At 43.1% G+C, this 16,710-nt stretch overlaps 1 protein-coding gene across 2 annotated transcripts in view; it reads right to left on the reverse strand.

The window, feature by feature from the left end:
* The window catches only part of ERICH3 (glutamate rich 3), a 68,209-nt gene extending 62,417 nt beyond the window's left edge, over positions 1–5,792 (reverse strand). For both annotated transcript variants that reach the window (XM_075003354.1, XM_075003353.1), the window contains exon 1: positions 5,607–5,792. In XM_075003354.1, the coding sequence (XP_074859455.1) occupies positions 5,607–5,626 (20 nt within the window). In that variant the 5' untranslated portion in view covers positions 5,627–5,792. The remainder of the gene's footprint in view (positions 1–5,606) is intronic.
* Between the last annotated feature and the right edge of the window lie 10,918 nt (positions 5,793–16,710).

The raw sequence follows: 16,710 nt of genomic DNA on the forward strand, positions 1-16,710 counted from the left end.
TGTCTGGTGTTTACCAGTTTACAACGCATTATGTACTGTAGCTCAGAGACAAACAATGCTGTCTCTGTAGTGATGATTTTATGGACATTTTTATTGATTCGTAAGTGTATTTGAACAAAGTCTGGTAGGCCCCTAATGTTACTTTTATAAATCAAATCTTCATGGTTAATTGGTCATTGTGTAATCAAGTTAGTGATGTTCCACCGAAGAAACAGGCTTAGAGTGCATCCATGCCTTATTTATTGATTCATAGTATCACTAGGCATTACAATTCCTGCTTTATATTGTACAATTGCAGTTTATTGCCACTTTTTCACTTAAGCCCTAATGAGAACAAACAGTTCTAGCCCTGAGGGAGATTCCGTCTCCAATTTAATAAAAAAATTTTAATAAACTGTAGAATCTTGCATTGCTTCCAGTTGATGACATACAAAGACTTTCACCATTCTTATTTACCTTGCAAAAAGAGGAAATCTAAAAGAAATGTTACCCTTATGCTTTAATTGTCAGCCACCATCATCATCAACAGCATTCTACTACAGAAAAGAACCAAATCCACAGCCCTGGCTCCTATAAGAAGTCCCACAGAAGAGATGTGTGAGTAATTTCCACAAGTCTTCTGGTGGCAATAGGGAGTTCTCAAAGTCAGGTTTCGCAGAATCAGATGTGAAATGGAATCATGCTATGCCCCTTAAGGAAGCTCTGCTGCCATCATGCCCCCACTTGCAATGGGGTTTCTCGGTACCCTGCCAAACCAAAGGCATGCTTCTGAGGCCTGCTTTTTGCAGAAGGGCAAACAGACCTTTAATCTCAGCAGCATAGGATTTAAGAGTCCCAGCTGGGAGTGTCTGCTTCAGAAGATAATCAAGTGCAGCTGAGCTTTAGTACCCATCAAAGAGCTGGGCTAGTCTCAGTTTAGGCACAGAAATGGATTTTGCTGTTTACAAGCCAAGACAGCGTGCTCCAGAGCCAGAACAGCTGCCTTGATCATACTGCTATATATTTACAGTCGGTTATCTCATTTGCCATTTATGAACTTAAACTACATGAAGGAAATGTAGCCAGTGATTGAGACAAGTTTGCAGGGGTTTGGTTTGGGGATTGGGGATTTTTTTGGGGAGGCAGCAGGGGCTGGAGGTTCATTTGCTGAAAAAGAATGTTGTGGTAGAACTCTGAATCCCCAGAGATGAATTGTTATTTTGCTTTGTAGGGGAGATTCTCTCTCCACCGGTTCCTAGCAAAATGCCCTAAGGCAGTATCTCTGAAAACACCAGCAGTCTGCTTGAGCAGATCTGTTTGCAGAGCCAAAGCCATAATGGAAAAGGGGCTGAACAGCATGATGAATGCATTTGCAGGTATTCAAGATAGTTAAGCTCAAAGCTGACTTAAGGGTTATATAAGGATCTCGATAAACTGGGCAACAAAGTGGCAAATGAAATTCAACTTGGTAGGTATGACAGGATGTTCTCTGGGGAGAAAAAAAAAGGTTATTCCAACTATACATATAATTTGATGGGATCCAAATTTAGCTGTTCCCACTCAAGGAAAAGTTCTTGGAATCATTATGGATCGTTCTCTGAAAATATCCTCAGTGTGCAATAGCAGTCAAAATGCTACCGATGAATGCTAAGAATGACTGGGAAAGAGATAGATCAGTGGTCAGCAACCTTTCCAAGGCAGAGTGCCAAACTTTGACCTTTTGACCTGTATATGTAGGCCGAGTGCCCGTGATACTTTTTAAAGTTACTGATAGTCCCACTTACAATAGCTTCACAAATGAGTTAAGATGCAGAGCTTTACCATTTGGGTGGTGGCTGGTAGCCTTAGCTGATCTTTTGTTACTCCACAGGCAGCATGGCTTTGAGCAAGCTTCTAGCTACATGGGGGAGGAGGGATGGGACTGAGCTCCTGTCTCAGGTGTGGATGAAAATTGGCTTGCCTGCAACTCTTGGCACACGTGCCAAGGGTTGGTGTCCCCTGGGATAGATGAGATAGAAAAAAAAATCATAAGGTTGCTATATAAATCCATGGTGCATCCACACTTGAATATTCCATCTCAAAAAAGATATGAAAATTGGAAAAGGCGATGAAAATGCACAAAGGGAGCTAGAACAGCTTCCTAAAAGGCAAAATTAAAAAGATGAAGCCTCTTCATCTTAGAAAAAGAACTGATATTGGGGGGAGAGGGGGAGATAGGGCATAAATCTATAGAATCCTGTACAGTACAGTGTTGCTGGGGGTACACATTTTGTCCCTTCCTTGGGGATGAAACCCTTGCGACTTATTTCTTTCCCCCTTTTTCTACCTCAGGGGGAAGACCAATCAATCAGTACTGTTGCAGATAGTGCTGTCTGTCTCCTGCCCCCCTCAGCTACTAAAGTTGTTCTCACTGGTGGGAAAAGTTGGAAGAGAGCACAGCAGAAAAATTCCAGCAGCTTCTCCCTTCCTTCAGATCAGTGGTGTCCAACAGGAATTCAAAGATTGCCACATTTGTGGTTGTCGTCTTTCCATATTCGCCACAATATACAAAACCTTAGAGAGCCAGGCACTCTCAATCCCCCGCTCCCTGCCCGCTGTAAGTAAATGCCATCCCCCTACCCCAGAGCCAGGCCCCCCCAAAGCCAGGCGCTCCCAGCATCCCCCTCTAAATAAATGCCCACCCCAGGATCCCCATTTTAATTCAATGCCAGTGACTCACCAGAGCCGCCGGAGCCGCCACCACCATCAAGCAGCAGAGCACATGCACAGAGCAGGAGGACGGCACTCCCCGCTTGCGGCTCTCAGAAAGAGCTTCATTTAAAGGCGCCAAGAGCCACAAACAGCCCGAGAGCCGTGGGGTGGCTGTCCTCATATATGCCCCAATGCAATATCCTTTTCACCACATGTGGCCAGTGGTAAACATTGGACATTCCTGCTATAAATAATGGGATGGCTCCTCCACCTCCGCAACACCAAGCCTGGGCAAAGGGAGAGGTGACCCTGCTACAGGCCCCTCATACCAACGGAAGGGACTAAAAACCATTAGGAGCTGTGGGAGAAGAAAAAGATGAGACTGGAGTAGGTGCCGAATTGACCTGGGGACTAGAGAAGCAGATGGGATGTTGCTTTTACTATGGCATGAAAAGAGAGACTCTCAGCCCCTACACGCACTTTTTAAAGATCACCTGCAATACTGGTTGTAACATGGCTGGTTTGCTGATCCAAAATCCAATAGACAGACATGTTCACAGTGATGGGCTGTGGATTGGGCCAATGGTTAATCACTTTGCCCCAAAGCTGCAAACAGTTCTGCAAAACTTTACTCCCATGATAAACCCACAGCCTCACTGGGAAGGCAATGAGATTACTAACATGAGTACATTTACAAACTCAAGTGTTTGCCAGATCAAGATTAGGCCTGCAAATCTGATGCAATGCCCACCTGATATCTTTTGGAACCTTTCCACAGACTTCAGTTGGCTGAGGATCAGACCCTTACTTATTAAATAGGCTTTCCATATAAATATTTTAATACTAGCTATTGACTATTTCATGTGTCCCTGCTTCGTTAAGTAGCTGTGGTTTCGATAAGAACAGAAGACAAAGATTTTTACATCTACATTGTTCTTGTTGAAAACATTTATTTTATTTTATTTTCCCTAAATTTATTTTATAAATTTATTTTAAGTATATTTATTTATTTTCATTTAAGTATATTTTCCCTAAATTATAGTCACTGATCTTAATTATCCACAGTGCTTTAATTCTCTCTATTTTCACTAAACAGATGATTAGCCAGTCTAATCAGACTACCTCATAAGTCTTTTGAGAAATATGTTATAAGGGCTGGTTCTCCAACTTACAGCAAGTCTGGTTCATAGGTACAAGAATGGGAATGCAGTGACTTGGGTTCTAATCCCCATTCTGCTATTAACTTGCATTGAGACCCTGAGCAAGTCACTTCAACAGAAGGCCTAATTTGTAGAGCCTGCAGCTCCCATTGATTTCAATAGGGGCTGTCAAGTATCAGAGGGGTAGCCATGTTAGTCTATAAGGTGCCACAGAACTTCTCACTGTTTTTGCACATACAGACTAACGGATAGATTGGAGCATAAGCTTTTCGTGGGCAAAGACCCACTTTGTCAGATGCATCTGATACACAGAAGTTGATGCACAGAGAAATTAAGATGCATCTGACGAGGTGGATCTTTGTCCACAAAAGCTTATGCTCCAATATATCTGTTAGTCTATAAGGTGCCACAGGACTCGTCAGTGTTTTTAATAGGGGCTGTGTGTACTTCCAAGATCAGGCCCTAAGCATCTCAATATGAACATCCAAAAATTGAGAGACTCAAAATAACAGGTGCTTTTGACAATGCTGATCTTAACTTTTCTGTGTATCAGCTTCTCCTTATGTAAAAAAAGGAATATTTGCTCATCTTTGCAAAGAGCTTTGACATCTATGGATGTTCTCTAGACAGAAATGCCAGGTAAGAGCTCAGTTCTGTACAGGCTTATTGAGCTAATAATTAAATAATTTAATTAATATGAGCAGTCTAATGGATTTCAATGGTGCCTACACTCCTGAGTTAAATTATTCAGGTTACTATAGGACAGAGTGCTGTGTAAATATTATTGACTAAAGTTTATTGAGAGTTTTGTCTAAATCTGAATGCAAGATCAGGCCCTGAAATCTTTCAGGCTATTTGTTTCACTGGATTTTATTTCAGTATTCCTATAAAATTAATTAGAAACCCAAATAACTATAAAACAAAGATTACAGTCTCATTTCAAACATAAAGAAAATCAACTGCTTTTAAGTAAGCTGTGCTATTCTTTAAAAATTTAAAACTCTAATCAATACAATGAAAGGGAAAGAGCACATTCAAATCATTTGTAAAATACGAAGCTTCATTCTCGCTATTTGTATTTCCGATGTTACCAGGGGAAAAAAAAAACTAGTCTAAGATACATTCCACTGTGTAATACAGAAGGGAATCTGAGAATACCAGATTGCTATTATTGGTTTGGGGTTTTTTTTCCTCTCTCTCTCTCTCTCTCTTAAGGACTGTATTTGTTTTTAGTAAGAGATAGCAGTGGTTAAGAAACTATAAGAGATCCAAAGGGAATCACAATCTCTCTTCAAAATAGTAAACCTAAAGAAGGAAGATATGGAAACCCTAACCTTGATGCAGCTTTTTAATATTAAATTACCCCACACTCCTTCTTACTGCAGCACTGCAGGAGAATGTGCAATAAATTAGCTCCCATTCTCCCAACTAATCCTATTTTTAGTACTTATAATTTTCCATGCAAATGTTATCTTGCAACCACCACTCCTTTGACATGCCTGAGACTGTTGCTGGTCCTGACATGTCATGACGTGCAGTGTTTTATTTAAAAACAAATGACCTGGTAAAACAAAGGGCTTCAGAAGCTTCATCACAGAAATCGTGGGAAAGGTATTTTGTGTACTTCTCAATAGTTTATTATTATTATTATTATATAGCATCAGTCCATGCCCCTTATTCATTAATTAACCTGCCACCGTCGGCTTCCCCAGCCAGGGGAGGCACAGCTGGCCCAACCCCCTGGCTGCACAGCTGCAAACTTCAGTTCTCACTTACCCCGGGCGAGGGTGACTCATTTTTGCAGGCTGCCTTTTGGATCGTGCAGGAAATGCAAAGTGAGCTGCAGATGGTTGTGCTAATGGCTGGGCGCTTAGGAGGAGGCAGCTGTCACAGCTCACGCTGCGGAGACACCTGCCTAACACAAGCTCTTCGGCCCAGCGTCAGCCCCTCCGGCCTCAGCTTGCCGAGCCTCCTGTACCGAGCCATCCCCTCCTGTTGCTAGGGCAGAACCACGTGGTGATGCTTTGGCGGAGGCGGGCAGAAAAGCGAGCTTAGCCCAATGAGTCTCCTCTCTCCCAGGGCCTGGCTGTGGTGGGGAGCGGGGAGCCGGCTGCCACTCATAATGTGTTGCAGGCAGGTTCTCAGGCACGCACACACAGCAGGGGTCTCTCCCCGGCGAGCAGCCGCCACGGCCCCCTGAGGACGAGTTTCAGACACTGTGGGTAGCACACGTGGCTCCAGGGCTCTGCATGCTGCCACGAGGTTTAAGCACTGGGTGGGTAAAGGCAGAGGAGTTATCAAGTGCTCTGCCCTAAGCCTGGCTCCTCTTGCTCCAAGCAGTCAGCTGGGCTACTGACACTCATTTGGATTGCCCCCAGTTGGTATAAAGCTTTGCAGTCATGTAAGAGGACACAGCCCTGGCCCTAAGTGGCAGGTGGGACTGTCCCCATCCTGCCACACAAAATCTGTGAGTGATCTATGGGACTGCCTTTCTGGGTGGTCCACATACAGGCCCCTGGTTCTGGCCTTCAGGCATCGTTGGTAGTTCCCCACATGCCGGGTCAGAATGCTATACTACAGATCACACAAGTCATAATGATCAGCAAAGCTCAGACCAGGGGTCGGCAACCACAATAGCAAGAACCATTTTTACCAATTTGGTAAAAAATTTAATTCAAGAGCCACAATGCATATGAATACGAGACGGCCTTATACATGGACATACACATATCTCACAGAGCTGGAAGAGATCTGAAGAAGCCATTAGGTCCAGTCCCCCACCCTATTGACAGGATCAAGCATCATCCCTGGCAGATTTTTTTTTAATCTATTTGCTCCAGACCCTTCAATGGCTTCCTCATGGACAGAGCTCATAACCCTTGGTTTACAAGGCCAATACTCAAACCACTGAGTCAAATGATACATTTTGTAACCCTTATTTTAAAAACAATGAGTTGTAAAGTCATACATGTTTACTCCAAGGTGGCAAGTATCAGAGAGGTAGCCATGTTAGTCTGTATCTTGAAAAACAACAAGAATTCTTGTGGCACCTTATAGACTAACATATTTTGGAGCATAAGCTTATGCTCCAAAATATCTGTTAGTCTATAAGGTGCTGCAGGACTTCTTGATGTTTACTGCAGGACATTAAACTATTTACATAATCTCCTCACAATTACATGTGTATTTGTATCACTGACTTCCTAACGTTCATTCCCAAACCTCCTCTCTCTCTGGAGAACAGTAGGGGAAGTTATCCAACATTCTGAAATCACATTGTTTGCTATTTAGATATGAGTTGTTCATTTTTGGGCTTTTATACATTCAACTGTTTATCGAAAACAATCAGGAGGGGTTGTTTTTTGTTTACTTTGTAATTATAAGTGTCAGGATCCACAAAGAAGTCCTTAAGGAGGCACATTGGCTCCAGAGCCGCAGTTTACAGACCCCTGGGTCAAACCGTGCAGCAGGGGAGACAGACCAGTACACGAGGCTGGCAAAGCATTTCTCAGATTTTAAGGAAAGCCATTATTTCTGCCTAGTTCTGTACCATTCTAATTAATTAGGGTTTTTCTGTAATCAAAATGATGAGGCACGAGAGTAAAAAGACCGAGCTTACAGCAGATGCTGGGACCTATTGTTTGTGGGTTGCACCTTCTGTGATTTCCCATGATAGGCTACACTTTCTGATCTATATACATTAGGTACAGCTCCTTGCACACCCCGCACTGAAGTGATAGCAGTAGCTCTCACTAGGCAGACAAGAACCTAGATGTCACTTGGCAAGCACTACAATGCAATCTCCATTGAAGTGTCTCACCTACCTGCACAGATAAATAGTAACAGAGGTAGCCATGTTAGTCTGTATTCCAACCAGCAGTCAGGTAGCACTTTAAAGACTAACAAAATAATTGATTAGGTGATGAGCTTTCATGGGGAAGACCCATTTCCAGTACAGCACTATCTGCAGATCTGAAGTGGGTCTGCCCCCAGAAAGTTCATCACCTAATCAATTATTTTGTTAGTCTTTAAAGTGTTACATGTGCTGTTGTGTTCTGCATTGATAAGGTCAGTGGAAATCCTGCTTCAGAACAGGTATGTCAGAGAATGCCTGGTGCTGATTCAGAAATACTCAGACCACTAACTTGCTTAAAACAGTGCAAAAGAGCCTTTTTAAATCACAGAATTAAATTAATACAAATATTCTGAAACACCAGGTCTCTATGCTGTCTCCACCAACACCCTCCAACAGGTACCTTGGAAGTCTGATTCTCTGGGAATAACGAGAATTCCCACTCCAGGAAGAACTCTGCAGCAAAATATAAAAATTCTGCAAAAGTCTGTCAAAATACCAACGTAATCACACCAGTTTCAATTACTGTTGGAAATTTATTTCAAAATACCTGTCCACAAGTCCATACCAGTACAGACAATGAAACAGAGTCAGGACTTTTTTTTTTTCCGGAAAAATAGATTCTTCACTCGTCAAATTAACATAGGACAGAGTAACAATTTATTTAAAACTACAGTACAGAACCATATTTACTTCACCCCTCAAAAGCAGTGTGAAGGCTTGGGTGAGTCAGGGCTAGCAAAAATGCCGAGGAAGAGAGAAATAATTGCTGGGAAGGAGCCTCCATGTGAACTTGGAGGGTTGTTGGGAATGAATGGGAAAAGAATGGAATGGGTGTTTTTATTTTTGGGGAGGGCACAGGGGAGGGGGGTTGAAGCACAGAGAGGGACCATTAGGGAGCCTCCCACCATGCAGACCCTGGCTGACCTGTAGCTACTTCTATTCAGTCAGGCACAAGGGCACTGGAACAATTGTTATAGTGGGAACCACGGAACCAAACAGAAAATCCCTGCATCTAAAGGATACAACCTCAAGCTAGGGAGTGCTGCTGCATGCCCCCGTTCCTCTAGTTTCAGCAGCTATGGTCAGGCGCATCTGCCCCTCTACCCATATGTCCTGGCAGCCCATATGCCCTTGTACCATCTGTCCAAATGTCCATCCACCCTCACTCAGCCATCCACTCCGTCCATCCCCATGTGGCCTTACACCGCCCCCCGTCCCATTCAGCAACTGCCCCAGTCCATCCGCCCCCAACAAGCTGTTATGCACTCTGTCTGATCCCCCTGCAGCCCCATGCAATCGGTCTCTGCACAGCCCATCTCCTGACATGGCCCAACAGACACTGTGAAGAAAGCAGGTTCCTTCTTATCCTTAGCTGGCAGGGAGCTGCTCATGCTCTTTTCTTGCACCATAATACCCCTCTGACAGGCAAAAGGCAGCAGTACAGCTACTTTCCTGCAGCTGCTTTTTCCTCTGCAAAAAAATTAAAATATGCATAGCTCATTAATTATGCACACCCAGAGAGGTGCAGAATTCCCCCACGAGTAATAAATGTACTGGAGCAGAAAAGACACCAGGTCTGCTAGCCCCTCACACCAATCCCACATCACCATGCTAAATCCACAGTTGCAACATCATAGGACTAGAAGTGCCAGTCCCTAGCATTCATGGCAAGAGAAAGTATTACACCATTCCTGAGAGGTTTTTGTCCAACTTGTTCATAAAAACCTTCAGCGATAGGGATTACACATTTCCTAGACAATTTGTTCCTGTAATTAACTACCCTGATGGGATAGGAAGTTTTTCCTAATGTCCAACCTAAATTGCTCTTGCTGCAATTTAGACCAATTGCTTCTTGTTCTACCATCAGATATTAAAGGAACAGTTTTTCTCTCTCCTCTTTTAACACTTTTGTATGTACCTGAAAACCGTTATCAGGCTGGCCCTTTTCCTCCCACCGAACACACACACACACCTGTCTTCTTTTCACCAAATTAAACAAATCCATTTTTTTTCTATCTTCCCTCAGAAGTCATATTTTTCTAGCCTTCTAATCATTTTTGTTGCTCACCTCTGGACTTCTGGATTTATCTACATCATTCCTGAAACGTGGCACAAAGAACTGGACACAAGACTCCAGCTGAGGCCTAATCAGCATGGAGTATAGCAAAAGGATCACTGCTTGGCCATGTCTACATGAGACATTTCTGTCGACAGAACTCACTGTAAAAAGGGATTTCCTGGCAAAACTTCTGTCGACCGATATGAACCACTTTTATGCGTGGACATAAAGAGCAATCTGCTCCGTTAACAAAGAGCAGCCAGACTGCCCAGCTCCCTCTAGACAGAACGGCTGACCAGAAGCTCTGCAAACAGGGCTGCCTGGAGAACCAGAAGCTCTGTCTTCAACAAAAGGTCCTTGGAGGGTCTACAAGGCTGTTTTGTTGACAGTACACTGTTGAGAGAGACCTTATACCTGAACAGGGGGAAGTTTAACACTGCTGGCAGATGCGCAGCATTTTGTCAACAAAGCGCATTTGCTGTGTAGACGCTGCATGTTTTTTCCCATCAAAAGCCCGGTTTTGCCGGGAAAAGCCACTTGTGTGGACGTGGCCCTTGTGTTTTGCTTCCAAAACTCCTGCTAATACATCACAGAATGATATTTGCTTTTTTCCCCAAGTGTTGGCTCATGTTTAGCTTGTGATTCAGTGTATCCCCCAGATCACTTTCTGCACTACACCTTCCAAGGCAGTCATTTCCAATTTTGCATGTGTGAAACCAATTGTTTCTTCCTAAGTGGAGTACTTTGCATCTGGCCTTATTGCATTTCATCTTATATAATTCAGACCATTTCTTCAGTATGTCCAGATCATTTTGAATTTTGATCCTATCCTCCAAAGCATTTGCAACACCCCCGTACTTGGTATTATTTGCAAACTTTATAAGTGTACTCTCTGTGCCATTATGTAAATCATTGCTGAACACACTGAATAGAATGCTCTTCCAACTTGACTTTGAACCTCTGGTAAGTATTCTGGGAATGGTTTTCTAACCAGTTATGCACCTACCTTTAATAGTTCTATCTAGATGATATTTCTCTATTTATTTATTAATTATTTATGTGAACGTTACACAAAGCAGTGTTAAAAACCTTACTGAAGGCAAGATACACCACATCTACCACGTCTCTACATTCATAAGACTTGTTACCCGGTCAAAGAAAGCTGTTAGGCTGGTTTCACATGATCTATGCTTGAGAAATTCATACTGTTACATATCACCTCATCTTCTAGGTGATTGCATAACTATTTACTCCGTTATCTTTCAGCATAATGAAGTTGATTGGTCTATAATTCCCCGGGTTGTTCTTATTTCTGTTTTTACAGATTGGCACCAGTTTTGCCTTTTTAACATTGCTCTAGAATCTATCCCATTTTCCAAGACTTTTTGGGTCACTAATAAACAGTCTCTAGTGGCTCAGATATCTCCTCAATCAGTAGTAGTAGTAGTAGGCATCCTTCAGTCTGCATAGATTATGGATCGCACCCTTTACAGTTTCAATTGAGGACTTCATTTACAGCATCTACTGTGACTATGAAGACCCACACGAGAGTGACAGTCCTTGCTGCCTCTCTTGCAGATGTAGTGGGTGTCTAGCAAGTCCTTAGTGTGCTTTCTGTGCACTCGCTTCTCCTCTGCTAGCTGTCTGATCCTCATCTCGCCCTTCTGAAGGCCCTTGTGTAATCCCTGCCTTCATCTGCTGCGGTCGTCTGCTAGTTCTTCCCAGTTGTCCAGCTCAATGTCTACCTCTCGGGGGTCTCTCTTGAAGACTTCAAATTATTTCTTAAGGCCCTGGTGACTTGAAGACATCTACTTTGTCTAAGTAATATTTAACTTGTTCTTTCCTTATTTTTGCCTCTGATTCTCCCTCATTTTCATAGGCACTTACTATCTTAAAGAGTAAGGGAGAGGTAGCTGTGTTAGTCTGTACTCCAACAAAACAAAACAACAGAAATATAGCACTTTAAAGACTAACAAAATGATTTATCTGGTGATGAGCTTTTGTGAGACAGACCCACTTCATCAGGTCAGTCTCATTTCCAATACAGACTGATATTTTTAGGTACAGAGGACAAAAAAAAATTGCAATAAAAACTGATGAATCAAATATATAGAACTGAAGGAGGGGGTGGGGGTAGGGGGATGTTAATTGTCTTCCCTGAGATAATTACGAACATCAAAGGAAGGGAAGCAGTCCTTCTAATGTGTGAGGTAATTGATGTCTTTGTTCATACCATGTGTTAATGTGTCAAATTTGAATATGAATTCCAACTCAAAAATTTCTCTCTAATCTGTTTTTAAATTCGTTTTGCTCCAGGACACAGATTCTCAGGTCTTTAACAGAATGGCCTACTACATTGAAGTGTTCGCTGACCAGCTTATTTGTATTGAGTTTCTTGATGTCTGCTCTGTGTCCATTTATTCTTTGGCAAAGGTTTTGCCCCATCTGTCTAACGTACATAGTGGCAGGCCATTGTTGACACATAATGGCATATATTATGTTGCCAGAAGTGCAAGAGAATGTGCCTTTGATCTTGTAACTAACATGGTTAGGTCCAGTGATGGTATCCCCAGAATAAATACGTGGACAAAGTTGGCAGCGGGGTCTGTTGCAAGGAGAAGTTCCAGGATTAGTATTCCTGTGGTATATGTTGTGATTGCTGGTGAGAATCTTTCTTAGGTTAGGAGGTTGTCTATAGGAGAGGATAGGCCTGTCACCTAGGGCCTTCTGGAGCATAGCATCCTGATCCAGAATAGGTCGTAGGTTTTTAATGATGCATTGCAGGGGTTTGAGTTGAGGGCTACAGTGATGACAAGGGGTGTTCTGTTATTGATCTTCTGGGGCCTATCTTCAAGTAGCTGGTTTCTGGGCATTTGTCTGGCCCTGTCAATTTGTTTTACTTCTCCCAGTGGGTAATTCAGTTTTATGAATGCTTGGTAGAGGTCTTGTAGTTTTCGGTCTCTGTCGGTAGGACCAGAGCAGATGTGATTGCATTACAAGGACTACTTCCCTTCCCTTGATGCTCGTAATTACCTCAAGCAGGACAATTAACATCCCTCCACCCCTCTTCCCCCTCTTTCAGTTCTATGTATTTGATTTATCAGTTTTTATTGCCTTTTTTTTGGTCCTCTGCACTTATAAATGTCAGTCTGTAGTGGAAATAAGATTGATCTAAAGAAGTGGGTGTGTCCCACGAAAGCTCATCACTGACTAAATTATTTTGTTAGTCTTTAAAGTGCTGCATTTCTGCAGTTTTATTTACTGTCTTAGACAGTCATGGATACTGTGGAAGCAGGGTGCACAGGGGGCCACACACACACACACACACACACACAGAGAGAGTCAGTGCTGCACCCCATTGCTTCTGATGAGTACAGGGGCCTCCTCCAGAACTGCGCAGCATGAGAGCAGCACAAGCTTCCTAGAAGCTGGGGCGGGGAAAGAGCAAGGCAGGGCCAAGGAAGGACTGGGGAATGGGTGGAGCAGTGGGGGGGGAAGGGTAATGGGCAGGGGAGGAAAAGGGCATGGGAGGAACAGAGGCACACAGTTAGTGCCCCCTCTGCAATTCCCACACTGATCAACCTCTGTAGATGCCAATTGCTACTAACCCTTTTGTGAAAACTGAACCAAAATCTTTCAGCACTTCTTCCACTTCAACATGTCCCATTATTTTTTTTGTCCCTCAAAGGCTGCGTCTACACGTGCACGCTACTTCGAAGTAGCGGCAGTAACTTCGAAATAGCGCCCGTCACGTCTACACGTGTTGGGCGCTATTTCGAAGTTGAAATCGACGTTAGGCGGCGAGACGTCGAAGTCGCTAACCCCATGAGCGGATGGGAATAGCGCCCTACTTCGACGTTCAACATCGAAGTAGGGACGTGTAGACGATCCGCGTCCCGCAACATCGAAATAGCGGGGTCCTCCATGGCGGCCATCAGCTGGGGGGTTGAGAGATACTCTCTCTCCAGCCCTTGCGGGCCTCTGTGGTCACCGTGGGCAGCAGCCCTTAGCCCAGGGCTTCTGGCTGCTGCTGCTGCAGCTGGGGGTCCGTGCTGCATATACAGGGTCTGCAACTAGTTGTTGGCTCTGTGTATCTTGCACTGTTTAATGAAAGTGTGTCTGGGAGGGGCCCTTTAAGGGAGCGACTTGCTGTTGAGTCCGCCCCGTGACCCTGTCTGCAGCTGTGCCTGGCTCCCTTATTTCGATGTGTGCTACTTTGGCGTGTAGACGTTCCCTCGCTGTGCCTATTTCGATGTTGGGCTGAGCAACGTCGAAGTTGAACATCGACGTTGCCAGCCCTGGAGGACGTGTAGACGTTATTCATCGAAATAGCCTATTTCGATGTCGCAACATCGAAATAAGCTATTTCGAAGTTGGGTGCACGTGTAGACGTAGCCAAAGAATAATAGGCTTGCCTAGTCCTGGGTTTTCCTCATGTCTCTAATGTATTGTAGCTTTTTAGCCTTTTATGTCCCTTTATTTTGTTCCTTAGCCTAACATCCACCTACTGCCAAGTTCCTGAACTTCAGCTCTGTTTGCACTGAGGCCATGGCTGCATGCTTTGTCCTCATCAGGTAGTCTACCTTTGCACTCTTGTAAGGGCCTCATCCAAATCCCTTTTCATTCAAGGGGAATATTGGGTAAAAACTAAGTTAAGGAATTTTATTCACTGTTCAAATGCTTAAGAAGTGTCCATAGAAGACAGTTGCACAAGTTTAACAAATATGATTTAGAAACAGAGGTTGTTAAATTGGTACAATTTCTGTATGTTCCCAAGCTCCACAGGTAGAGAGGGAAGCACTGATTGTCAGAGAAGAGTAAGATGAAGACTCTAAGGACATAAGTAAAATACAACCATGTTTCACCACCTTTACCCCCACAATTAATCCTCACCCCCTCTTCATCTTCAGTGCTTACTTAAGGTTGTCCAGTATTCTGGATGTGCAGTTTGGTCTCCATTCAATTGCAGCTGTGATGAGAAACCACACTCCAAGCAGCAGTTTGTTTTACAACGTGATCATTCTATTTCCATTCTGAGAGCATCATCTGGAAAGCAGGTTGTGGCAGGGCCATCCTGCCAGTTAGGCAGTCATACTGCAATTTTTGCATCAAAACAACTGGATCAAGAGAAATAAGCCTGTGCCATCTTAGTGCTCTGCACCCCAAAATAAGAATAATATCTCCAGCTATTTGCCAAAGAAAAGCTCTGCAAATGGAGGCAGGGAACCAAATGGTGAAAAGCCTGAAAACACAAGCACAGGGGAAGAGAAGAAACAAGTTAAACCATATTTTATCTTGTTTAATTAATTTTTTAGTGACAGCAAGTCAGGAAAAAATAAATTGGAAAGTGCTTTGTATATTATATACTTATTTATTTATGACATGAAGATGAGGTGCCAAGGATCTTTTTATAGCAAGAGACAGCAAGAAGTCCAAAAAAAAAAAAGTGAATAGATGGGACTAAATAAAAGTCTCCCAGTAAAGGTTGTAGCTATCTACCTGGAGCTATACAGCATTCCAGCTTAGCATCAAAAATAGAAAGTGTGTTGAATGACTTCAGGGGATCCTCATTGGGGTGTTTCTGTGCTAGTATTGCTGGCTGGCTGGCTGCCTCTCTCAGTGAAGGGCACATCAGAGCTCTGACAAGCAGAGGTATGTTCGTGTGGTTTGATGTTCACACCAGGAGGCTATTGTGACATGCAACTTTATGTCGGGAGAAATTATTACTGCTGACCCATACGAACTCACGATTTTCTAATGCCATTTTCCAACACATTCTTTCTGTTGTTGCTCACCTCTTATTTGACTTATGCACCAAGGCCTGAAGTGAGAATGCCCAAACTGTGCCACTGTGGCCAGTATCAGAGACCTATCAGGAGCCTGAAGAAAACACCTAATTTATTGGCGTTTTACCAGAAGCAATGCTTTTTCTTGTGCTGGTACTTGCCAGTACTGAGCACCAGCACCTCTGCAGCCATAGCCATGGGATTGGCTAGGGCGTGAGGACAGGGAACCAGCTGAGTACTGGCTCCTCCTTTATTTATTTATTTATTTTGGCTGAAGTAAATGTATGCCTTTCCTTACTAATTCCTCATGACGTTCTAGTCACATACCTAGAACCTGAGATCGGATTAAGTGCTTTGTATTCATTCACAGATACTTTAGTCTTGAAAAAGAAACAAAACACATCCCAGTTCTTTAGAGAAGATAGGTGAATAATAGCTACTCTATGTAGGTCACTTTCAAGAACAAGGAAGGGTAAATTCTACTCCACTGGGGAAAGCAATTTATTGTCTTTTAAACAGAGATTTCACACAGGTTCCTGAACACATAAAGGGGAACAAAATGGAGTAACTGAGCAAATATGGTTAGGGTGGGGAGGACGGGGAAGAAGGGGGAACTAAAGCAACTGAAGCAGCAAAATAAACTTTTCAATAGTAATAATTTTCTAAAGTTTTAGCTATTCACAAGGCCACAGACAAGAGGCCAGTGACAGACGCCCTAAAATATGCAAACCATTGAAGAGAGAATAAAATGTAAATTAAGATTTATCTCAAAATATAGCTTCCCATACAGTAGTGCATGGCACACAACTATATCACAAGTTCCAAGCAGGCTGGAACCTACAAGATCTGTTTAGAACCTAAAACAAAGCCAAAAACTGGCTGATGTGGCACTTACTGTCTTTTACATGACCTCTAAGCACCAGTCAAGACAATAACAAAACCACATTGACATGGTTCTCTTAGGCCAGGTCTACACTAAAGGGGAAGGTTTGAATTAAGACACACAACTCCAGCTATGTGCACTTTAAAAACTAACAAAATAACTTTTTAGGTGATGAGCTTTCATGAGTCTGCCTCACAAAATCTCATCACCTAACAGATTATTTTGTTAGTCTTTAAAGTGCTACATTACTGCTGGCTTGTTTTGTTAATATACAGACTAACACAGCTTCCTCTCTG

This window comes from Carettochelys insculpta, chromosome 9 (genome assembly GCF_033958435.1).
Source record: "Carettochelys insculpta isolate YL-2023 chromosome 9, ASM3395843v1, whole genome shotgun sequence".
NCBI classification, from domain to species: domain Eukaryota; kingdom Metazoa; phylum Chordata; order Testudines; family Carettochelyidae; genus Carettochelys; species Carettochelys insculpta.